General features: G+C 39.6%; 1 protein-coding gene and 1 long non-coding RNA gene across 5 annotated transcripts; one reads left to right on the plus strand and one right to left on the minus strand.

The window, feature by feature from the left end:
- Positions 1–1439: 1439 nt before the first annotated feature.
- On the minus strand, positions 1440–11134 carry LOC132325509 (uncharacterized). 4 transcript variants are annotated; one of them, XR_009485971.1, is made up of 4 exons: positions 10080–11125; positions 8318–9213; positions 5932–6173; positions 1440–3316 (listed from the first exon to the last, which is right to left on the minus strand). It is a non-coding gene; the product is annotated as an uncharacterized LOC132325509 (long non-coding RNA). The 4 variants fall into 4 exon arrangements; XR_009485973.1 differs by having other exon boundaries at positions 1440–5781; XR_009485972.1 differs by lacking the exons at positions 1440–3316; positions 5932–6173 and having other exon boundaries at positions 6946–9213; positions 10203–11134.
- Positions 11135–22173: 11039 nt separating this feature from the next.
- Positions 22174–23348, plus strand: LRATD1 (LRAT domain containing 1). The gene has a single exon (XM_059842898.1). It carries the CDS (start codon positions 22174–22176, stop codon positions 23026–23028), a length of 855 nt encoding a protein of 284 aa, XP_059698881.1. The 3' UTR covers positions 23029–23348.
- Positions 23349–24852: the final 1504 nt, after the last annotated feature.

The following is a 24852-nucleotide window of genomic DNA, read 5'->3' on the forward strand; positions in this document are numbered from 1 at the left end:
TTTCCAGGGTCTTTTTCTCCCCACATGCTACACCAGGAGGCAAGGCTGCTTCCCAAAATGTAGGTGCTTCTCTAAACAACCAACATTTGGTGATAATGAGATCCATTCTCTAGTGAATGAGGCTTAACTTGCTGCCCTTGCTGTCCATTTTCCTTTTTATGTAGTCCTTGTGCATTGCTTGGATGTTATTCAGTTTGTTGGATGGCCTGCTAAAATATAAAATGCTTCAGAACCCCAAGCTATTCCAGAAAAACACTGAAACAGAAGAGCCATTACACTCATTTTAGCCATCTTGCATCACTTCAGGGAGAGATTACACTTTCATGACTGCTTGGTGTTCCAAGAGCAAGGCATGGCTATTACACTCACTTTTGAGCTGTGCAGCCTTCCTGTTTGATTTACACAAGTATGAAAAAGTGAAAAATCATGACCTTTAAAATGCATTAATAGGTGCATTACTACTGAAAAAAATGGAAAAAAATTTCTTCGCTTCTCAATGTCTCTAAGAGAGTAACACAAAACACAAATATTTAATAATTTTCAAAGCTTTGTGGCTGTAAAAAGAAATGTTGATTGCAGCCATGTGGGTTGTTTATTCCTTTGGGTTTCTCTCCTGAAAATGTATCCAGGAAGAAGCATTATCTTTTCCCAATTAAGCTCTTCAAAACTAACTCAGCTTCAGTCAATCTTCTCTACCAAGTAAAAACCATGACATAAAGAAAGGTTTAAAAAGGAAAGCTGACATATACTGTCTGGCACTGAAACTAAAAATTTTGTAGTATCTTTTAAAGGTTCTTGCAAATTACTTCTTTTTTTTTTCTTTTATATCTTGAGCTGAACTTTTGACAGACATATTAACATTTTCTTTGTTCATATTTGAGTGCTGAATTATCATTAATTACCATGAACATTCTGCCTGCATAAAAGAACTAACAAACCACTACTGTCAACTTTTGCATACATATTTTCTGCTTACACATGAGGTATCAAAGACTGAGAAGAGGAAAAATTTACTATAAGTAAATTAATATAAGTGGGCCCAGGAGCCTTTTACAATGTAGAGTGGATTACAAAAAAATATTCCTTTCCCTGTGGACTTTTCAGACTCTTCAGCCTATTTTATCACAAGTCTGAGGAAAAAAAAAAAATTAACCTTTTCATTTGATGGCCAAAATAATGTATTATACTTTCTCTAGAATAGACACTGTTTTTCAAGCTCTATATTGGGGAGGGGTGGCATAGGGGGTAAAATCATCTTACAAATCTTCTCTTGCTAACATGAGCAAAGTATTTTAAATAAAATTTTTTCTGATCTAAAAGAAAACACTTTTTAATTATTTATAAAAATAGCCAATATCCATATTGTTCAAATACTAGTTATATATTATTAAAATAATAATTGCAGGCTATTATACAAATAGTAGTTACATGCTGCAGATCTAATAATGCCATGAGAAATTCAGTACTTTTTATTCCACAAAACCAAATGCACTTTTGGACTCATGCACAGTAAAGAACGTAAAGTCCCCTCTTTGGAGTGTTTCTAAAAAGGAAGGGGGAAAACTTTCAAAGCAACAAACAAAGCCAAGATAAATTGGTTTTGTTCTGCTTAATTTTGTTCCTATTCTTACACTGAAGCTTTTGTCCCTTTTCCCATTATAGATGACTTGCTAAAAATACTAACTCTTGAATTGTATTCAAGCCACCTTATTTAGTACTCTTTTTCCAAGCCCCAATCCCATACCAAGATTTGCTATTTGGAAATTTTATTTGTGATTGCAATAGGTGCAGAAGAGGGCCCTAGGCAGAAAAAATTGATTGATCCATTTAACTCAAAATGAAACCTCATAGTTTTACATATTTTAAATGACTAGAACAAAAACTTGCATTAAATATAGTCACTTCTGACACTGGAAGTCTGGAAAACAGGAAAATAAAAAGTATCACCACTGCAATCTAGAAAACAAGGTATTCTCTGGTTAAGTTTTACTTGTCTGAGTGTGTTTTGATGCTTTACTTTATTTTGTGTTATTACCTAGATTTGAATTTCCCTGCATGCCTCACGTTTACTTCCCCTTTATTTACAGATCCCTTCTGAGCATGTATATTGTCTCCATTGCCAGAATCCCCCGATTTGTTTGAATATCTGTTATATGAAGCACTTTAATTGATTAGTTCATTTCTCAAAACAATTTTGTCATCTGGCATGGATGAAAAATGTCATTGAGATGAAAGAAACCCCCAAAAAACCCACTCAGAAATCAGCAAACCCATAGCCAATAATTCCTTTAGAGTAATTACAATACTCTGCACAATAATTCAATAAATTCAAGACATTAGCAAAGATACAATTTTTGATCCCAGCTTTGAGCATTTATTAAGCTCAAAAGGAATCATCAATCAGGGTTAGGAAAACAGGGTCTTTGAAACACTCTTCCTGAGGCATATAGTGCTGTGCACTAATTAAGTTTATACTGTATTATTTGTCAGGTTATTAGTTATTTATGACAATATCAGCATTGATAATCTTCTGAAGTATAGGTCACCATTACTTAATTATGTATGATCAAATCTAGAATTAATTTCTAGGTTGTATAGAAAGACTTCACAGTGGATGCACAGACATCTGAGCTTAAAGTAAATACAGATACTTGGGGAACAAGGCAGGTATGATGATTTTGGAAGATACTCACGGGGGACTGGGTAGGTATCTAATTCACAGTGAAGACTTCCTTTGTAGCTCTATGTTTTAGTGAAGTTATTGGGTTTCTGATTTAGTCTATTTAATTCTTTTTACCATCTTCCCTCTTGCAGAATAACTGGTCTTGCTGCTAATTTTCTTAATGTTGCTCTTATCCATAAATTCCAGCAAGGCTTAGCTAGTAAGTTCTTCTGGAGCTATTCCAGGCTAAAATGTGTCCCAAATTGGTGGCAATTACACTGGGCTCCTAAGACATGTGCACATAAATACACACAAATGCATGCAATATATACATAATCATCCAAAATGACCAACTATGAATTAAATGTATGCAGCTTTGAATGACAGTTTTATTTCCTTTCATGCCAAGAGTTTATTCCATTTAGGTTATTTTGACTTTTCAGTTCCCATAAACTCAGAAACTTCAGTTCATTTATTTCCTGAGCCTCTCTGTACAAGCACCAAACACCTCACAGCCAGATGAGTCAGCATCACAGCTCTGCAGCACTGGGTGATGTACTAAGACCTGACACAGCATAACACTGCTGGTCTACTGAGTATTGCACCTCCAAATGTGATAGAAAAGATGAACCTTCTTTCTTCCTCAAACTGAAGCTAAAGAGAAAAAAGTGATGATAAACCAAAAATCTTCAGTCTAAGCACTGTAAAGCATCAGGAAAGAAAAGGAATGCTGAAAAAGAGGAAGTATTCTGAACATCAAATGAACATTTATGTCATTTTTGGCTCTGCTAACACAAACCAATCCCAGAGGTAGACACTAATTCCAGTGCAGCCTGTAATTCCTGTTATACAATCTTCTATTACCACTGCTTCTGCGTGGAGTGCATGGAGCTTATGGTAGCATCTTGCTGTGTCTTTGTGTGCTGTGCTCCAACTGCTCCAGCATCATTATGATTGTTAGCTCTAACACTCACTAAGCATTTTCACTGCCTCATCTGCTTTATGACTCTTGCAGTGAATGTATTTCATTATGACTAGTAAAACAGAGGTATTTAGAGAAGTATTTATGGATTAAATACTATTAAAATTTTAAGAAGAGGATACTTCTAACAGAGCTTGTTTATTGTATGAGAAATATCAGCCACAACAACAAAATCAAGAAGAGCAGAATGCACTCCAGCTGCCTCATGTTTATATTTCTTATTAAAAATTTTATAATAACTCTGCTAAATCCCAGTCTAAATACACATAAAAAAGGCTGAAATGCATGTACCACATGGAAAACAATGGTGCTGCTGCCACTTACACCTTTTCAGCATTTGTCTCACATTGTGCTAACACATCTCCTAGTGTTTTTCAGTCCCAACTTGGAACAGCAGGTGTTGTTCTATGAATCATGAATAATACCCAATCACATTTGTTTTCTGTTGTGAAATATTTTTCACAGAGGAGTACAATGAGAGTAAAGCTAATTGAAGCCTTAACAGACATTAATCTCATCTCAGGTAGAACAGCTTGAATCAGAAGCAGCTTTACTGAAACCAATAGCACTGATCTCCATTGCCTTGTAATGGATTTAAAAAGCAGAACATGGACATTTTATACTCATTTAGTAGAGGTCCATGAAACAAGTTAATAACAAGGAAGGTGTGCCACAGGCTTTCTGTACTTCCTGTTCTGGGTTTACCCTGGTGGTTTGCTAAGCATCACACAGCTGATTGCTCACTTCCCCAGCTCTCAGTTGGATGAGGAATAAGGAAAAGAAAGAATAAAAGCAATAAAAATTGGGTAAGATGAAAAGATAAAAAATAAAAATAATATTAATAACTGAAGGATATGTGGAAGAAGAGACAAAAAACTCAAAAAACCCCAAATGTTGCAAAGGCAATCACTCACCACCTCCCACAGGCTGAACAATGCTCAGCCATTTCCCAACCAAAAGATTACTAACCTCCCTAAGACCCCCTCTTTTTCCTTTTATTGCTGAGCATGATGTTATACAGCAAGGAATATCTCTTTGGGTTTCTGAGGTTATCCCCCCTTCTATCCTGTTGTGCATCCCCTAGTCTCCTCTTTGGAGTGGGGCACATTGAGAACCACAGAGAGCCTTGATGCTGTGAAAACACTGCTGGAAAATTAGTGCATTGTCAGTTTTGTTTTGGTAACAAATCTAAAACGGAGTGCCACATAAGCATCTATGAAGAAAATTAACTCAGTCTTAGCCAGTCTCAGTACATCTGCCTTATTATGAATTGGCATAATTCTTCTGGTTTTGTTTTTTTTTTTAATTTAAGCTGGAGTTCTAATAACTGGTAACTGAAAAAAAATTTAGTTTACACACTTCAATGATTACCTCTGTGCTATTTGAAACTAACTGTGCTGCTTAAACTATGTTATTTGAAAACAATTAACATTCATTCTGTCTTCCCAGTTTAAACCCCTATTAGCCTATTTCTAACCAAACTGTGGAAGAATTACCACTTTCAAATCATGCTGGCACTTTTTCTAGAAATAAAACAGTCAAATGTCTCTGGCAATATGTTACACGTATACAACAAATGAAATGTATTGGACACTTTAATTTCTGGATATCTTAGCATTGTTAAAGAAAACAGAGCAATTTTTCTGGCTTTAGATGAAAGAACATGTTCACTAAGAGTACAACTTAAGTTGGTTTTCAGGATATTTTTGGAACATGGAACACATTTAGAGTTCTGTGCTGTGCTCTGAAGCACCAGTGCCTGCTCTTCTCAGGAGGGCAGACCTTAGGGCATGCACTGCTCTGAGAAGAGCAGGACTACACCACCACATGGGCCCTTCTCATTCCTAGCTATGAACACCAAGAGCTGAGAGACCTGAACTGAAAGCTGAGAACCAGAAAAAGGGATCCAGAACCATAGAGGGGCTGTTATTTTTGGTGTAGCAGAGTGCTTTGAAGATGTGTCAATTCTGCTTCCAGATCCAAACTGGGTTGTGTGGAAGGGGGATGTTCGATGTTCCCTGGGCCTCCACTGTGCCTCCCAGTACCTTCAGCCTTTGCATCTGCATCTGGGAGCAGCATCACAGCAGCAGTACCACATCTCTGTCTGGGAAAAGCTGGTGGGAGAAGACCTGCAGCACTGTTGTAAATGAGAGATTTCAAATTGCTTAAATTTCAGAAAATATTAATTCATGCAATTATTGTTGCTTCTAATAGAAGAAAAGCAGTCTGCTGCAAAAGTGCTACATTACCTCACACTGAAATGTATTGTCCTTTGCTAGCATATTACCTTTTGGGTTGGGCCCAAAATAATCCTTCAGTAATAATTTTCCATTCAAGTGGATTACTCTTCTTGCTCCCTGGCTGGAATGGAAGTCAGATGACCATCAGGTGATTTTGCTAATGTTGATCAACACTGTAGAAGGCCTATGAGTTCCCTTTTTGTTGTAGTTATGCAGATTTACTATGGCCAGACTTTCACCATGCATGCTGCTTCTTTTTCTTTGACCAGTTTGTGCAGCTATGATATCCCTTAGAGATTAAAAAAAACAATCAAAAGAATATGATGTACATTTTGATAACAAAGTGGAAGAGTATTTGCAACCAGCTTTCCCTTTACCCCCCCAAAAAACCCAGTTCCAACATTATCAGTCTTTCCATTAGACATTCACAGTCCCTTACTCTCCTTCCCCTGCCTCTCCCTTTCTGTTGCAGGCATCATAACTGTACCAGTCATGTTTTAAAACACATTCTGTAATTGGTCCCATTAACCACCATCAGTGAGAGAGATTTAATTGCTTCTATTGCAGTTGGTCAACATATTGGAATTGTGGTTCATTTAATCTATGTCAAACTCTTACAGAAAGTCCAGTTACCATACTTCACTTTTCTGTTTATTTTCCAGTGCAGTATGTGTTATAAGGTGCTGCATGCTGAGAATCCTCAGGTTATAAAGTACACAACCAAAGTCATTGCTTAAAAGCTTTTGGTGATTGCTTATGCCTCTCAGTCCTAATGCATCAGTGAAATCTTTGGAAGAAAATTACAGTGCATGGAGATTTTAGAAAATCCACATTATTTTTTTTTTTTTTTCGCATTTTAAATGTAGAAAATAATCTCACACATTATTATTTCTCTTGGAGCCAGAAATCTCTCACACTGTGCAGAAGAAGGGAAGGCAGTGTTACAGGGATTAATAATGCATCTAATATGAATCTCTTGGTAAAATTAAAGATGAAAGAAACAACATAAAAATAGCATGAAAGCTGAGACATTAAAACAAAAAAAGCATGGGCATTCTGAATTCAGACTGCCATTTCACTTTTATTACAAATCTTTTGTTCCCAGGTGTGTAACAAAGAACAACAGAGATTCAGAGCATCTTTGAGCCAAATCATTGCATCCATTTATGGAAAAGAAAAAAATATTTCAAGAGCTTTAATAAATGCCCAATCACATACCAGTAACTTACATGTGCAGGAAGGTACTAACATAATGTACTATCGAGGCTCCCTGACACTTCAAATTACAAATCCCTGTTTTCATAGCTTATCATTTTGCAAAATATTAATGAATTGGGATCAAGTTTTCTATGACAGATGCCTGCCTAAGGCTGTTTCTTTGGTGGGCAATATTCAATCAAAGAACTCAACCATTTGGGAGAATTGAATTAGGGGAAAATTAACATTAAAAAGTGTTAGCTACCTGATTTTATAAAGACAAACCATGCTTTGAAGCCCAGACATCATAATTGCACTCAGGGTGATTTTTTTTACCATCTTTTAAAAACTAAAAAGAAATTTGACCAGTTCTAAACATGAATAGGAAACTATAACCCCACTTCTCCATACTCTGGACAAAAGGTTGCCACAATTTGTTTGACTGAACACCATTCTCAGTGCTGTGCATAGAACTACACATTTCTGGGCTTTAGAGAGACTGAGGGCATTGCACATCACTCAATCATGTAGGAGTCATCCCAAATGAATGAAGGAGCACCCTTGTGGTTCCTGCACATGACAACTCCACACAAATTTGTTCTGGTTTGCTCATGGTTTAGAGGGAAAGGCTGGACTAAGATGGTGTTAACCAGCACCAAAGAAGCAAAGAATCAGAATCTCCTCTGTGTTCAATGAATATTCTACTGGCAAAAAGCTCAAAGACATCACTGTAAAAAGTATCCATTAAACATAGTCAACCAATATGAAATATTAACTCCTATCTTTATTTCTGAAGTACTGAGTATCATAAAGCTTACTGACAATAGTTGTCTCCCATAGAACAACACAACAGCAGGGTCATTTGCTGGGGATAATGACCACTATGGGCAAGGAGAAGCTACATGACTACTGATGTAAGAGGTAGTGCAGCATTCAACCTGCTTGATGAACCTAGGGTATCAATTTTCATAAAAGTAATGGAGAAAAATTAATTCAGCAAGGAAATGAGTGAATGCTGATGGACAGGGATGATAACCTGGCAATGAATGACAAGCAAAACTGAAATACTTTGGGTTTTTCTCAGCCTTACCAGAAAAGCCTGCTCCAAACCCTCTGCTCCCAAGCAGAAGGATTATTTAGAAAAACTAATCTGCAGAGCCTGAAAATAGCCCTAAGGCTGTGGAAGATTGGCCATTGTAATTCTAAAGCAAAAAACACAGCAATAACAGATCATACCTTTAAAAAAGGCAAGAAGGACAATCCTGGGAACCATCAGCTGGACACACCAAGTGCAATCCCTGGTTGGATGGAGGATGCATATACTCCTTTTATGAGCATGCAGAAAGACAAGAGCCCACCAAGACCAGCACAGATTTACAAAGGCAAATCCTACCTGGCCAACATGGTTGCCTTCTATGACAAAACTACGGACTGGGAAAGTAAATGGTAAAAGTTCCTGCAACTTTTACTCCACTGAGGCATTTGGCAATGCCTTCCCCACATTCTCGTGGCTGAGAAACTGTGGTGGGATAAACAGTCTTTTAACTGGGCTGAAAAGTGGCTGCAGCACTGTGTCCCAAGGCAATATTCAATGGCTTGAGGTGTAACAGTTCGTAATGAAACAAATACTCTAGGGCTGGAAAGCAGTCCAGTATTTCCTCCTGGATGATGGAGCAGAATGTTCCCCCAGAAAATTTGCTGAAAAACTGTTTGACACACCATGTGATACAGATTCAGCTCCAGGGAACCTTGAGAAAAGTGGAGACTGGGTCAACAGAAGGTTTGTGAAGATCAGGAGGGAGAAGGCTTGAATTCTGTGTGTGGGGTGGAATGACCTCATGAAGCAGAGCTGGCTGAGTGGCACCTGACCAAAAGGACCCGGGGGCTGCAGTAATTATCAAGCTGAACATGAGCAGAACTCCACCACCAACATGAATAAGACAAAGTGCATATTAGGCCACACCAGTAGAAATGAGGCCAGGACTTAACGTGTCACTCTACACAGCACTGACAAGGCGGCACCTGGAGTGGCATGTCCAGTTTTTGGCTCCACAGCTCACAAGGAGTGTCAGGAAACTAGAAAGAGTCCGTCTGCAAGCAAACAAGCTGTTCAGAAGCCCGGAGGATATGGCCTACAATAAATAGAGAAACATGTAAGTGTTAGTCTGGAAAAGAGGAGGCTAAGGCACAGCCCAAAAGCAGCCTACCTCCTGAAGAAGTGCCATTGAAAACATGACCTGACCAAATATTTTGAATGACAGACAATTTAATAAGAAGCAGCTATAGCAAGTGGCAGCTTGAGAAATTCAAATTGGACATTATGAAAACTTTTTCTCTGTACAGGTAGCACAGCATTGAAGCAGTCTATAAAGTGGTGAAACCATCATCCTTTCTAAGACAAGGTTAGAAAAAGCCACATCTGACACCAATCCAGGCATTAGCCTCACTTTGAACAGGAGGTGCATTACATGGACCACCACATACCCCTTCCAGCTACCACCTCTATAAGTCTGAAACAGAAAGAAAAAAAACCCAAAAAAAACCAAAAACCCTTCTGCTAAATCTTAGTCCCCCCCAAATAATGCAATTCAGGAAATCTGAATTGTCTAGGAATAAAAACACAGCTGAACATCCATAGTCCACTCTCATTATGTTCAAAACTCATTTTTTACTCCATTTCCACAAATGGATTTTACCCGGAGAAAGATTCAATGACTTCTAACTACTTGACATCAGCTATGGCAAGTAAATTTTTCCTCTGTAGTGGACCATCTATTACTTAAATCTTATTTCATCTCCCTCTGCAGAGTTTAACAACTCTTCAGGGTCTTTCAGTTTTTATAGAAGGAGGTTTCTGTCAAGAAGAGACTTACTGATACAGAGTTCTGCTAAGATGAAAGAATTTCTGAATATAATCACCAGGGGAATAAGTTGTAGCAATTCACAAGATTCACAGTTTTCAAAATTTTAAGGTCAGAACAGGAACATGGGGAATTACCTGGTAATGCAACAGTTTCACAGAAAAAGGATTAGTTGGGTGACAATCTAAATGTGAATTAACTGTGCCACTCTGATGCAAAAAGGCATAGACTATAATAAAAGTTAGAAATAGTCAGACAACCTATAAACAATTCTTCTGTTCTTCTCTGCTCTGTTCAAGCCTCAGCTGGGTTTCTTTTTCCAATTTTGAACACCACAGTTTGTGAAAGATTTAAAATTGAAGGGAGCTCAGTGGAATACGATGAACAAGTGGGATTCTAAAAAACATAACTGGAGAGAAAGAAAAACATGAATGAATTATGATTCTTTACCCTAGGAAAAAACAAAAAACTGAAAAGCAGAAATTTTTCAAATATATAAAATGTTGCAAGTAGGAGAGAAGGAATAAATTCTTTTCCGTGGCCTAAGAGAGAGAAGAAGAAATGATGTGTTTAGACTGCAACAATGTTCAAAATTAGAATATTAGAAAGTGGTAATAAAATGGTAAGAATAGTGAAGTGCTAAAATAGATTTTCTGGGAGATTATGGACTCTGGAATTCTAAAGACCCTTGAAAGACTGTTTGTGATTGACCAATACTCATAGAGATATTGCTCAGGAATGGTGAAGATTAGATAAGGATTATCCTGAAGTGGAAAATATGGAAATCAATTAATTTATTAGCCTCTTCCATAAAATACATCGAGGATTAAATTGCATTGCTCTCTCTTTTTTTTTTTTTTTATGAAGGGTTAAAAAATTTTGTTTAAAAATAAAGTGGTTTATCTCTCCTTTAGATGTAATTTGGTTTCTTCCAGCTATCTTGTACCGATGGAATGTTATCCTGATACCATGAAAATCCCCATTATTTCATTTACAAAGAGGATTTAGGAGTTTGAATCATATGCCAGAAACATTTCCATACTGTAAATACTTTTTCAAGCCTTTGCTCATAAGCACAAGTAATAATCCAGAAAGTGTATACGAAAACAAGACACAATTTCTGTTAATGAAAATTATTCAACAAAAAAATTTTGCTCAGTTATATATTTGCTAAAATATATATTTTCTCATAAGCTACTTGTGAACAGAAGGGGGGAAAAAGACAAGAAAGAAATAATGTGCCAAATAAATGATGCACTAAGAATCATGGGCCCAGCTAAAGCTGAGATCAACATGTGTGATTTACACCATTTTCAGTTCAACTTATTACAGCTGGATCTTTTCAGACTCTCCTCTTAACTAGCTTCATTTATCTCTAATCCTCAACTAGACATACAATAAGGCTTAATCATATTTGGTGTGGGTAGGTTATCAAAGTCCCATTTCCCTGAACAGGTATCTGTGGGGTTGCAAAGAATTCTCTGCTTCTGGTCTCAAAAAGTATTCATGTGTCCAATACTGTGTATGACTCCAGTTGTAAACCCAGCTTGCATGCTGCAGTCAGGATGTTTTATTTAAAACAGCTCCTTTTTTTTATTCCTTTTGGCAAATAATCTGTGTATAAAGAAATATATTACTCGGTCATACAAAACATTTTTCAAGTCCTAGTTAAATTCAGCAAAACTCTTCATTCAAAAATATTCAGCATTTTCCAGATTCTAAATATTTTGCTTTGAAATTAGCATTTATTCATTATAATTAATTAGGAAAAAAACCCTCATCTTTCAAAAGAAAATTTTACTTTCCACTTATACTTCATATATAATTATCTCCTTTTTCCAATAAAAAATGCATATTTAAAAAAACCTCATTCTTCAGGTCAAAAACATTGACCTAATAGAAAATTACACTTTCATAGGCTAATTTTTTTGGGGGTGGGCGAGAGTTTGGAAAACTTCAGAACTTATAAGCGTTTTTAAAACTGAGCTAAAAGACTCACTGGCCATATCAGGGGTGTATAATTGTGAATTTCACCATATTCTGGACATGGGTTACTATCTCAGCCTCAGGTGATTACCTCCCCATGAAATGGCTACAGAACAACAATCTCTACAAGCTTATCCCAGGGATCAAAGTCTTCAAAGGCCTTTTATCATTAGCAATCCTCTCATACTCTGCAAACACAGCACAGAGGCTGCATGGGCCACGCTTTCACACACAGAATTTCATTTCTCCTGGGGATTATTACCCCACAAACTTGATGACATCCAAAATAATATAATTCCTATAGCACTGTATATAAAAAATCAATGATGGTCTAAGGATCAGGAAAGTGAAATGAAATGAGTAAGCAGTTATATTACTGAAGTTTATTTGCATTTGACAGTACCCCCATATCCCATGTGTGTTGTATTTCACTTATACCTCCCCTGGAGAGATGTCTCCCCTGGAGACAGCCCTTGTCCTGTGTAATTGCTATCAGGCAACACAGAATACCTTCTGTGAGGTGAAAGAAGCATGAATATTCCCATTTACATAGGAGAAGGTAAGCAGAACAGAGATTAAGGGATAGAGCCAATAATGGATTTAAACATCTAAATAAGGATTTGGGGAAAATGGAGATGTTTAGGCAGAAACTGTAATCTGAAAAGCAAAGCAACAGCTGCCACCTAAACTTGGAGGCACTTAAACCCAGGAGAGACCATAGATTTGAGTTTACGAAAGGTTAGTGCTCCTCATTAGAGGCATGCCTGAAGTTTCCTGAATGCAAGCAGCACAGCACCTATCAACAGGGGCCTGCTGTGAACTCCTGCTAAATGCCCAGGGATCCTCCTCTCTGCTCTTCTGCAACACCAACCATCCACCTCAGGCCTGAGCACAACATGAAATCACAAGGTTTTAAAACATGCCTGCCACAAATTGTGATGCATTTGTCTACCCAATCCATAATCAGCAGTAAAATCTGAAACCATGACACCTGGAAAGATCAAAGCACCTATTTTTGGATGAACAGTCTCATCTTAAGGCTATTTCCATTACATAGTCTTTGAACTATGAATATAATAGGAAATAGAAATAGAAATAGGAATCCAGGTGTCTTTGCCCTCATGTGAGTACTCAAATCTGTAGGTTAAAAGTTTTGTTAATGTTTCTTTGAATAATTTTCTCAACAAGGGCAGTTACCACATGGTAACTGGAGAATAGCCAGATAGCCTTAACTAATATGTACACACTTAAACTGAATGACAGACTTTTAAACCACTGTGGATACATAAGGAACTAAACCCAGAATTCTGACACCTAGGATGAGTAATGTGCCCATGTTTTAAATAGAAAAGTGCTTCTAGTTCTTTAAATAATAATTGATGGCACCAGCCTATGTCTCAGTGATGTGACCAGTGTCACTAAAAGACTTTTTATCACAGCTAAGAGTAAAACAAACTGCTACAAAACCAGTCTTGTCTCAAGTCAGATATTTTTTTCTTTTCTTTCAGTCAGATTTTTTCTCTACTAAAATCAAATTTATTTCTGCTTTTTTTAAAGGGGGAAGGTACTACTGTCATACCTTATGCAACTTGTCCAGATCATGTTCAAATCACGCTGCAACTTCTAAACTTAGGGATAAACATAAATTTTTCATGGCTTTTTTCTTCCATTATTATTGAAAGAACAACACAGCTAAGTAAAATGAGCTGTAGTCTACACTCATTTATGTATTATACATAAAGTAGTTGGTTACAGTTTAGTACGCTACAACTCTAAAAAATCCTTCCGTAAACAATAGTTTTGTATGCACATAATCAGCAAAAAAAGAGTATGAAGATAACAGGGCTAACCTGTGAGCCAATTAGCTGAGACAGACTTTTAGGTGAAAGAATAAAATACATGAATACACATGACTCAATGGACCCAAGGTTGTTTGGAGACTGGGAAAATGTAGCTTGGAAATTACTACTGGAAATAGTATTGAAATTACAAATTTGGGCTACTCAATTTTTGTTGAGCAGAAACTTATTTCTAATGGCATCACCATGCAATCTCAATGATTTTATTCAGTACTTATATACCTTAGTAAATGGAATGAATTCTAATTGTATGCATTTGTCATTCCTAAGCATCTACAGCTGTATTCTTTCTTTGAATGCAGACAGAAATCTCACTGGATTCAAAGAAAACTGTGTGCATGTATCTCTGACAGCCTTTTGTTATTGTAGGCAGGATGATGCTGGTTTTGCCCTAAAACTGATATGCAACTTGAATGATTTAAGTCTCCAGGACTGGGCTCTGTATTTGAAAAAGAAAAATAGAAGCTCCCTTCAAAAGGTTTTCCTATATAGCAAGGTATGATTCCCTCACTGAATCTAGTTCTGTAACTCAGTCAAAAGGGTTCAGCTAGCAGCATAAACCATGAGAGTGAATCTCAAAATGTTTATGAATAGCAAGTGTCACACAGATTGAATTTCTGCTTTGCTATTCAGTCAAGGGGTATTTGTTAGTGCTTATAATATTTAGAAAGTAATTTTTAACTTCAAGTATTGAAAGACTCACAGATAAAATACATTTTATAAAATATTAACTAGCCTAATAGAAAGAAACATTGGATGCTTATTTTATTTCAACATTTAATTTTCATGGGAGTCCTTCAGGGCAGCAGAAATATCATACATATTATTAAAAATGAGTGAAATTATAATAGAATGCAGTTACAGAACAATGACTTAATAAAGGATCCCAAAGCACATATGAAAATGGAAAAATTCAAGCAAATAACCCTGTTATAATAGAAGCAGACAGATATGAGGTTGTGTACAGCTTTACAATTAAAAATAAAAAAAAGAAAGTATAGTGGACAATCTCTAGTTTTAAAGGGGAAATGCAAGAAAATATCATGTCATACTTAAGAAAACATTTTGCTTTTTCTCTTTTAGTAGTTTGGAAAAGAGCTAATAATAAGATAATCATAACTAAGTAACCAGTGTGCACTTGCAAATATATTTATTATCTCTTTCTTGTTAAGCCATTTAGGGACAAAGTTAACACATCAACAGTGGAGATTCATACACTTAAAATGTAATTTTTGTGAAGATCCACTGCTTTATTCCTTATGGTCTGGTATTTCTAAAAAGGTTTCCAATCTTTAAAACTGATTTAGGAAACCCTGTCTGCAATTGCAAAATGTTAATTGAAGAAAGACATCAAAATGTTGATCTGCCAATCTTGTTAGTAGCCTACCTAACAAGATTGCATTAGAATACAATTACAAGCCCTTTTGAATTTTTTTTTTCCTAGCAGCTTATTTTTCAAAGTTCCACTTCTTTCCAGAGATATTTTTTCACTGTACAAACATTACAATGTCATTTTTATTTCAGATTTATTTGTAGCAAGAACCAGAGGAAACTGTGGAAATTTTCCTAGTAGACTGCCATTATTATTCTCCTCTTACAGAATGAACAATGTAACCACCTTTATTAAAGCCATGTCAAAATCCTATATTCAGAAGGGAACAATATTCATGACGGTTTCAGCTTCAGAGCACCAGCTCTGGAGTGCCAACACCTTTAAAAAAGATGTTTTCTTCTGGCAGATATTCAACACCTTGTTATAGCAGTGCTGTGGTTTCAAGCTCACCCTGTAACTACATGATCACAGAATAAGCTATGAAAGAAGCTGAGGAAGTAGGTAGATGGGGTGAAAGTTTGCAATCAATTGGAATCCTCTTACTCATTATTAAACATAATATGAAACTGTGTCTTTACTGAAGAAAAAAAAAAAAAAAAACAAACCAAAAACACCCAACCAAACAGCCAATAAACCCCAGGCCCAAATGGGCTAAATAAATATGAAATAAAAATAAGATAATAAAAATTCTCTTATACTAAATTTACCTGGAGCTATGTATGATTAAACTAGTACATTTAAGATCAAGCTTGCTTTACTAAGACCTTTCAAATACATAGCCACTGCTTCTGTGGCTACAATCACTTGGTTAGGTTCCCCCCAAGGCTAGACCATATTTTAAATTATTTCATAACACAGAAAAAAGTAAAATAAAATTTATGGAAATAGTATGAAATTTACATTCCCAAACCTAAAAAAAACCCAAAAAACTTTGCCTAAGTGTGATATTCTACTATGAAAAAGTGAATTCTCCTTATTTGACTGTGGTCATGTCTGCTTAAGGGGTTTTGATATTGTTGGTTTTTTGTTTAGTTTCTTCTGTCTCTATATGAAAATGGTGACATTCTGAAACCCTCAAAATAACTTTGATGAAGACATAATCCAGGAAATAGAAGGATCAAGAAATAAAATTCACTGTTAATTGATATAACTTCATGGTCATCAACATCCAATTCTTCCAAAGATCATAAAAGATATTGTTGTAATCAAGAGGAAGGCTTATTTGCTTAGAGTAGTAATTTAAGCTATAACATCCTCTCCCCTGGAAAAAAAAGCCTATGAATTCAGTTCAGTTTCCATTTACTGTACAGACACAGACATCTAAATGAAAATCTAGTCCGTCAGCTATTTTTCTTTCATACTCCCAAAGAATGAATATGATGCTACTGTCAGAGATCTGAGTGCAAGATCTACAAACTCTTCCATCACTTCCTCAGGGTTTGCTATTTTCTGTTCAAGATCAGGTCTGACAAGATGAACCTTGGATAAGATGTCCAGAAGAAAACAAAAGTTAACGAGAAAGAGTTTTGAGGAGTTAGGCTGGGGCTTCAGGCCCTGGCTTGAGCTGCATCAGAGCTCTAGCCCATGCTTGGACCAGGCTGCTGAGTTGGGATGGCCTTGCATGACTGCCATGACCTCCCCCAGCTTGGCCTCCACTGCCCCAGCCCAGCACTCCTGCTCTTCTCCTCTTGCCAGGGCACTGCGAGGCTGCACCTGGGTGCAACTCCAGCTCCCCAAACCCTGCCCCTGCCCAGCACCCGGACCTGCTGCTCTCTGAGAACTTAAAATAACTAGCCCATTTGGGGTTCTGTCTACATAACAGCTTTCCAAAGAAGAACACTTTTAAATTAAGGTATTTCTTCCCATTCCTCCTCAAAATCTTTCCTACTGCAATATCTTTCTGGTTGTATCACTTGATCAGAAATTAAGTCAGGAGTATTTAAAAGTGTTATTTGATAGAAAGGAGCTGGGTAGAGCCCAAGCAGTTGACTACACAGGCCCAGCCCAAGGATCAGTGAAGTATTATTCATAAAATTAGTATTATTCATAAAATTAATTGGTAGCACAGCCTTTTGAAAAGCTTTGGCACAAGTCAGATACTATTTTTCCATACATTTTAGGGTTTAAAATGGATTAGGAAAAATTCCTAAGAGGTAGTTTTGATGCAGTTATTTGGTTTTTGGAGTTTAGAACATTCAAACAGATAAATAATTATGTGCTTATACTGTACCTCAAGGCCAAAAAACACGTCCTGGACAATTTTACTTACAGGTGACCCTCTGAATGCAAGAATCATGAAGTCACCAGAAGCCAGCACAAGAGCAGAAAAGAGGCAAAATAAAAACTGTGACCACAGTTATCTTCTTGAGTCTTCACATTTTATATTTCACCATCACTGCATAAAAATGGCAAAAGCTGTTCAAGGCTGAAGGGCCAAAATCTGGAAAGGATCGCAGCAGGTCATCTGGTCCAACCTCCCTGCTCAAGCAGGGTTATCCCTGAGCACATAGCACAGGCTTGTGTGCAGACACTTCTTGAATATCTCCAGTGAGAGAGACTCCACAGCCTCCCTGGGAAATCTGTTCCAGTGTCTGCCCACCTGCACAGTAGAGAATTTCTTTGTCATGTTCAGGTGGAACTTCCTGTGCATCAGTTTCTGCCCTTGCCTCTTGTCCTACTGCCTGGCACCACCAAGCAGAGGCTGCTCCATCCCCTTGACATCGTCCCTTCAGATGCTGATAGACACTGACGAGGTCTCCCTCAGTAATCCCAAGGCTGAACTGGCCCAGCTCCCTCAGCCTACCCAAAACCTCAGGACTCCCCCAGACTACTTAAAAAATGTAGAAACTGTATTTAGTTTCTACCAAGTGTAGAGTTCCTGAAATAGATAAGAGCCTCTGGGCCTCTGAGATTCGATGTTAACAGGATTGTAATGGACAGATTTCTATGATCTAAAGTTCATAACAGATAGGAAAGTTTCCACCCTTATCATAATTTTTTTTATCTCCGCTTGTTTTTTGAAACATGTGTTCCTAAATTTTTCTGCACAAATGTTCTCCCCTCATTAAAATCAATGGTGGTTTCAGCTCCACTTTTAGAAACAGGGGTCCAAGGCTCCAAAGCTCAGCTCAAGGCAGGATGAAAAGAACATTTAAAAAATAAGGTTTAAAAAATAAGCAACTGATTATCTATTTTGCCACATATTTCAAGAGTTTTCGCTGTATTAAATTAAATATAAATGCAACAGTTACAAAATGCCAAGCATGGAAAAAAGCACACAAAGAAAAAATAGCAATGGAAAAATATAAATTCACTTTCTCAGAGTAGACCAGGACAGAGCCAGAGATGATGATGTTATCGGGTTTCTTTCTAGGAGGATTGTAAATTCCCATGTCCTGTGCAAGGAGAGATTATGACCCCGGTTAATGAGGCTGAAGCTGGCCAATGAAGTGTGAACAGAGTGGTGCTGCACTGCCAGGGCCACCATCTAAGAGCAGCCAAGCCTGCACTCACCGCTATGCTAAGGAAGCACTCAGGAGTCAAACATCTAAAGCAGATAATAAATTTATTAACCAAATTAGCTCACACAAAAGAGGCACTCCAGCAGCATCCTTTAATCATAGTTATACAAAAGTTTGGGGTTTGCTGGTTGATGGGAGTTTTTGGTATGTGTTTTCTTTTTTTGAATCAACTTCTTGACATCATCATAAAACAGTGACTGAAGAGAAACTGAGGGAAAATTTCTTCCTGAGGAATAGTGGTAGAGCACAAAGCACTGATGAGACAGTGTACAGAGAAGAGAACAAAAATGAAACAAAGAAATGGGTGCTGAAGTGTGTTGAATAGAGGTCATGAAGAGAGGTGAATTGTAAGGGATTGTAAGTGCTTCAACAAGAGACACAATACTCTCATTGAGCAGACTTGCAAAACCACAGGGGATCACCAAAAAGTGTTTAAAATTTGGCAGGATTCTCCTCCTATTTTGAAGGGCAGAGCCTTTCCTATACCCAGACTCCATCCTTCTGCACCTGCAGTTTGCTGAAGCAGTCTGTTCTCCACTGTTTTGCATGGAAAGGATGAAATAATGCTTTGTTTGTTTAGAACTATCTAAAAATTACTCCACATAGCCTTGATGATTGGCAAACGTGGGAAGTGTGAACTGTGCGAGTGCAACCTAAAAAGATGCAGACTTTAAACGGGAAAAATATAAAGTGTTTAGAAAACAGAAACTGTCGATCAAGGTCTACAGAAAATGGCTTTCAACTTGGACTAGCTTTAAAAATGAAGCACATTAACAGTTATTTTTAAAAAAATCAAAATATTTAAAGACTGTTTTACAGCCTTAGCTCTAAACCTATTAGAGTGTCCTTATAATTTAATTTAAAATGTTGCAGTTGGTGAAGGTCACGCTGTAAAAGAACATATAATTTCTAACAATCATTAGAAAAGTATTTACACAATTCTAGAGATAAATAACAGCCATCTGTTATGCTTAGTCCTCTGAAACTTTAAAAAGCATGTATTAGAACACAATCTTTATTTTGAATTTTTTTTTTCAAATTATCTTTCTGATTCTACAGACCATGAATGTTGCATCCTTAACTGCTGCAAATCAGCTTAATTCCTGTGAATCTCAGGCCACAGCCCCTGAGTTTATGAGACATGGAAAGTCCATAATCATCAACAGATTAGTATAATTGCCACAGTGAAAAAATAACTGATGTCAGTTTTTGAATTTCACTTAACACATCATTTTTTTCTCCTCCATTTAGATGTGATGCTTTTGCATATGCTAGAAAAAAAAAATGAGAACAAAAAGATGCCATTCTAGAAAGACAGCTATATCAATATTTTAATGGAAAAAGAAAGGGGTCATTCAAGCACATTTATCTAGGAAATTCAGCATTTGATCCATATGAACATAGGTATACAGCTTGAACCTCGAAGAACTGTAATTCACTATTTTTAAGGATGAATGTCTCCCTATAATGAGAATAAAGTGATGGCATTATTGTTCTCAGTTAACTAAACCTGAAGACTGACTGGGAAAAGGACAGCAGCAAAGAGAGATATTATCCATAAACACTGAAAGCAAAAATACTTATGGCTTGATGACAAAACTATTTTCACTGCAAAGAAATGAGTAGATTTACTTCCAGCTAAAAATGGTACATTAATATGATTCACATCTGAACCAAAGAATGCCATTAGATTTTTTTTCATGAAGTGTCTTAAATATTTAAATTCTCACTTCTTACTAGTTCACACAGTTGTATAGCAAGACTAAGAACACAGAAGGACCAGGTTACAATCCCATCATTAACACAGCCTCACGGGGGGAAGAGTGGTCAAATGAACAAATAATTTCTGAGTTCCATTTCCATAATGTGCAAAATTAGGTGCAAAAGTGTCTATTGTTAATAGCTACTACAGATGAGAGATTTTTAGATTTTATACATTTTCAGAAGAAGTAGACTGCTACTGCCAGACAGACTCATTTTTTTACTTAAGCCATAGGATGTCTTCTAGTCATATCCGAGGACAACCCACAACTGCTAGTTCGTCCAGATGTAGACAGTCATCTCACCTACTGCCAAACATCAAGCATTCCAACTTCACAACTAGGCGATGGCAAGAGACAGGCACCTCCCTAAGGCACTTCATGCCGTCCTAAAATAGGAGGCGTAACAGGGAACAGGAACAGCTCTCTGCAAATGCCTCTCTCCTCAGCAAAAGGAAGCCCAGGATAGCAGCTTAGACAGCACAGGTGCAACTTGAGGTTGTGAGGTTGCTGAAGTGAGGTGAGGAGCACCCACTCCCAGCCTCGAGGGACGCACCAACTCTTGGCCGCGTGCGTCGCTCCTGGGCGGGTTAGTTTGACAGAATAACTTCCCCCCCCCACCGCGCCCCCTTTTTTTAAAAAATTATTTTTATTTCTTTCTTTTATACCTCTGCCTGATGCAGTGGTAGCCTGGCAGCGGCTTCACGCGGTGGGCACGATCCCCAACCCCCTTTCCCCGGGACGCACCGCTGCCGCACCCCGGGCCCGGCGGGGGCAGCCCGGGGGTGGTTCGGGCCCGGCGGGGGCAGCCCGGGGGTGGTTCGGGCCCGGCGGGGGCAGCCCGGGGGGGGTGGTTCGGGCCCGGCGTGTCGGCGGTGGCGGCAGCGGGGCCCGGGCGGGCAGAGCCGCGGCTCAGCCCCGCCGCCGCCGGGCGCGGCCAATGAGCGTGGCCGGGGCGGGCTCGGGAGCGGAGCCGCCGCTACTTATCCTCGCCGGAGGGGCCGGGCAGCCCAGAGCGGCGCGGGCGGAGGAGCGGGGCGGCGGTGGTGGCGGCTAGCACGGGTGGCGCTTCCTCTGCGGCGCCCATGGGGACAGGACGACTTTAAAGGAGTTTGGGGGGGTTCTGGCGCTGGGCGACCACGGGTACGGAACGGGACGGGAGGGACCCCTCGGGCAGGGGATGCCGTTCTCCTGCTCTTTGCCCATGCCTTGCGGGGTCCCGGCCGGGCTGCCGGCACTGGGCGGGCAAGGCCGGTAGCTCCGGGGCCGTGCGCTCCTCCTGCAGCCGCCTCCTCTCACGCAGCGCTGCCCGGTTCGCTGGCGCGGTTCGGCTGCGCACCGCTGGAGGGAGGGCTCGGGACCCTCCGGCCGGAGCCTCCCCGAGCCCCCGGAGCCCTCTCCCCTCGCAGAGCGGAGATTCCCGGTGCAACTCCGTCCCCCCGCGCGGAGGTGGCGGACGGCGGGGAGGCTCCAGTCCCGGCGCTCCGGAGTCGGGGCTCTGCCCTGCCCTGCACCCCGGGGATAGGGGGAAGGGTCCGCACTGAGAGTTTCTCCTTTGTAAGAAGGGGACAGAAGGAGTCGGGAAGGGATGGGGGCTTAGGGTGGAATCGCTGAAATCTTTTGTATGTGCCTTGATTTTTATTTTTTTTCTTTCGTTCTTTCTTTCCTTCCTTCTGCGTGCACTCTTTCCCATCTCTTGTTCTTGTCTGTGTCTGCCCACCCCGCCCTCCTTTAGATCCGGCGATTTCTGCCCTCGCCTCGCCCTGTCATTGATGGGAAATCAACTGGATCGCATCACCCACCTGAATTACAGCGAGCTGCCGACCGGGGACCCCTCGGGGATCGAGAAGGACGAGCTGCGCGTCGGGGTGGCTTACTTCTTTTCGGATGAGGAGGAGGACCTGGACGAGCGAGGCCAGCCAGACAAGTACGGCGTGAAGGGCTCCGGCAGCCCCGGGCAGGAGACGCCCACCCACCACCTCCACCACCAGCTGGTGCTGAACGAGACTCAGTTCTCCGCTTTCCGCGGCCAGGAATGCATCTTCTCCAAGGTCAGCAGCGGCCCCCAGGCTGGGGACCTCAGCGTCTACTCGGTGTCAGCCCTGCCAGCCCTCTGCAAGCCGGGGGACCTGCTGGAGCTGCTCTACCTGGGGCCGTCGGAGCACCCGCCGCCGCACTGGGCCGTGTACGTGGGCGGCGGGCAGATCATCCACCTGCACCAGGGGCAGATCCGCCAGGACAGCTTGTACGAGGCGGCCGCGGGCAACGTGGGCCGGGTGGTGAATAGCTGGTACCGCTTCCGCCCGCTGGTGGCGGAGCTGGTGGTGCAGAACGCCTGCGGGCACCTGGGCTTAAAAAGCGACGAGATCTGCTGGACTAACTCCGAGAGCTTCGCCGCCTGGTGCCGCTTCGGGAAACGGGAGTTCAAAGCCGGGGGGGAGCTGCAGGCGGCTGCTGGCACCCAGCACCAGCAGCAGTACTATCTCAAAATCCACTTGGCAGAGAACAAGGTGCATACGGTGAGGTTCCACAGCCTGGAGGATCTAATACGTGAGAAGCGCAGGATCGATGCCAGTGGCAAACTGAGGGTGATCAAGGACCTGACTATAGTGGATGGGAAAGAATAGGGAGGAGCAGGAGTACGTGGCTATCTTCCTTCTGCCCTGCCCGGGGAGACCAGCCTGCCGTAGAGTCAGGAGGCTGCACCCTCCTTCCGTGGGACGCGACTGGAAGCAGGATCCATGGCAACATTCCAAAAAAAAACCAGCATTCTTTACACCCATAGCCAGTATTTTGTTTGGCTTTTAATAGCATTAATGCTGAAAGAGCGAGAGGAAGAAAAGAGGGGGGAGGTGCAGGAAGGCTGTTCTCAGAGTATGTGGACAAAGTCTCCTGTCAATCGATGTTGACCATTCTAGCAACATGCCAATAAAATTTCAAATTGAAATTTCTTTTTAAATTTTTATTTCATGGCTTTAATCCATGATAAGTTTTAAGCATCTGGGACTGTGGATATGGATGTAGCTAAATGAGATTTTTAGCTAATATTTGCCTTGTGGCCAACCAAAAGCATCAGTCATAGTTTTCTAACTGGGAGACAAAGGGGGTGTTGGGGTGGAGGGTAAATGCCCGTTTGTTTTGTTTCTGCACACTGCTGCTTCAGCCTGTAGCTGCAACCCAAATTTTGTCCCAGCCAACTGTGGCAAGCTATTTACTAGGAAAAAATACTTTCAGATTTCTGCTTGAAATCTATCACATTTAAAATATTTGCCTTTGCTTTCTGTTTGCAGCTCTCTGCTAAATATCATCATAATGCATGAGCTCTTTCCAGCTCTTCCCTCCTACTACCCTCCCTGCCTTTTTCTTTTTTGTTAATTAAAAAAAAGTTGGTGAGCAGCTGTTTTCCTAAAACTAAATTCAGTGGTTAAAAGGAAGTGGTGTATTTTGGAGAACGGTATAGTCAGAGATCCAGCCACTGGGATTTCATGCTTGAGCTGTGGATTTTGTACCACTGCTTCGATAGCTCTTCATACACAGGTCAATAGAATCCTCCAAGAAACAATTTTGAATTCTGCATGTTGCCTCTTTGGAACAGCAATTTATTGTATTTACAATTCCACTTAAAGAAATAGATGTAATGTGGCCAAGTTCATCTTGCATTTCAAATTCCCAGCAACTAAAAATCTTGTTCGGTGTAAGTTTAGAAAGCCACAGCAGCATTTAAAAGATGCCTTTTCATGTGATGTGAGCAATGCCTTGTCTGTATTTCAGATCCTGTTCACTCATTGCTTAATTCTAAGTTTTGAAGTGAAAGATCAGAGAATTAAATATATTTTTTAAAAATCTAAACAAGTATACTGGGGCATTTCTTTTTATTATTCTGAGCTGCATACAACTTGTAATTTTGTCTTTGCATGTTTCAGTGCTGGAAAGAAAATGCATTTGGTTTTGTTCTCTCTTCCCACATCAATGTCAGATGACAGAAGTAATAGCCCTCTTTTGTATATATATGATACACTCCACCCCTTATCAATGTACTGTGTCCCAACTCCTTTTTTTCTTTTTTTTTTATTAAACGATGTCATAAGCAACCTTGTTGCACCAGTAATTTCATTTCTACAAAGCATTTGCCTACTATAGCTGAAGATGCAAGGGTGGAGTGTACTTCATTATAGTTAAAGTGTTACCATAAGTATCTTTAGAAAAAGCAAACAAAAACCTGTACCCCCAAAACTGCACCTCTTCAATGAAGGTCATCTAATTGGCTTTGTCCTTGCTAACACAAGTGGCAAAATTATGTGGTAATAGGCAGTGTTACTTTTATCACTTCCCTAAACTACCTTGCTTAATACAATATAGGGTAAGAATGCAAATTGTAATAACTGTCAAATACTGTTGAAATTGCCTCAAACCACATCATACTTTTTAATAAATGTGTAATATTTTAGCTT

Source organism: Haemorhous mexicanus, chromosome 3, assembly GCF_027477595.1.
Source record: "Haemorhous mexicanus isolate bHaeMex1 chromosome 3, bHaeMex1.pri, whole genome shotgun sequence".
NCBI lineage: Eukaryota > Metazoa > Chordata > Aves > Passeriformes > Fringillidae > Haemorhous > Haemorhous mexicanus.

Excerpts from the sequence above, each read along its gene's own strand:
- LRATD1 (XM_059842898.1), top strand. The coding sequence starts at position 22,174 with ATGGGAAATCAACTGGATCGCATCACCCACCTGAATTACAGCGAGCTG.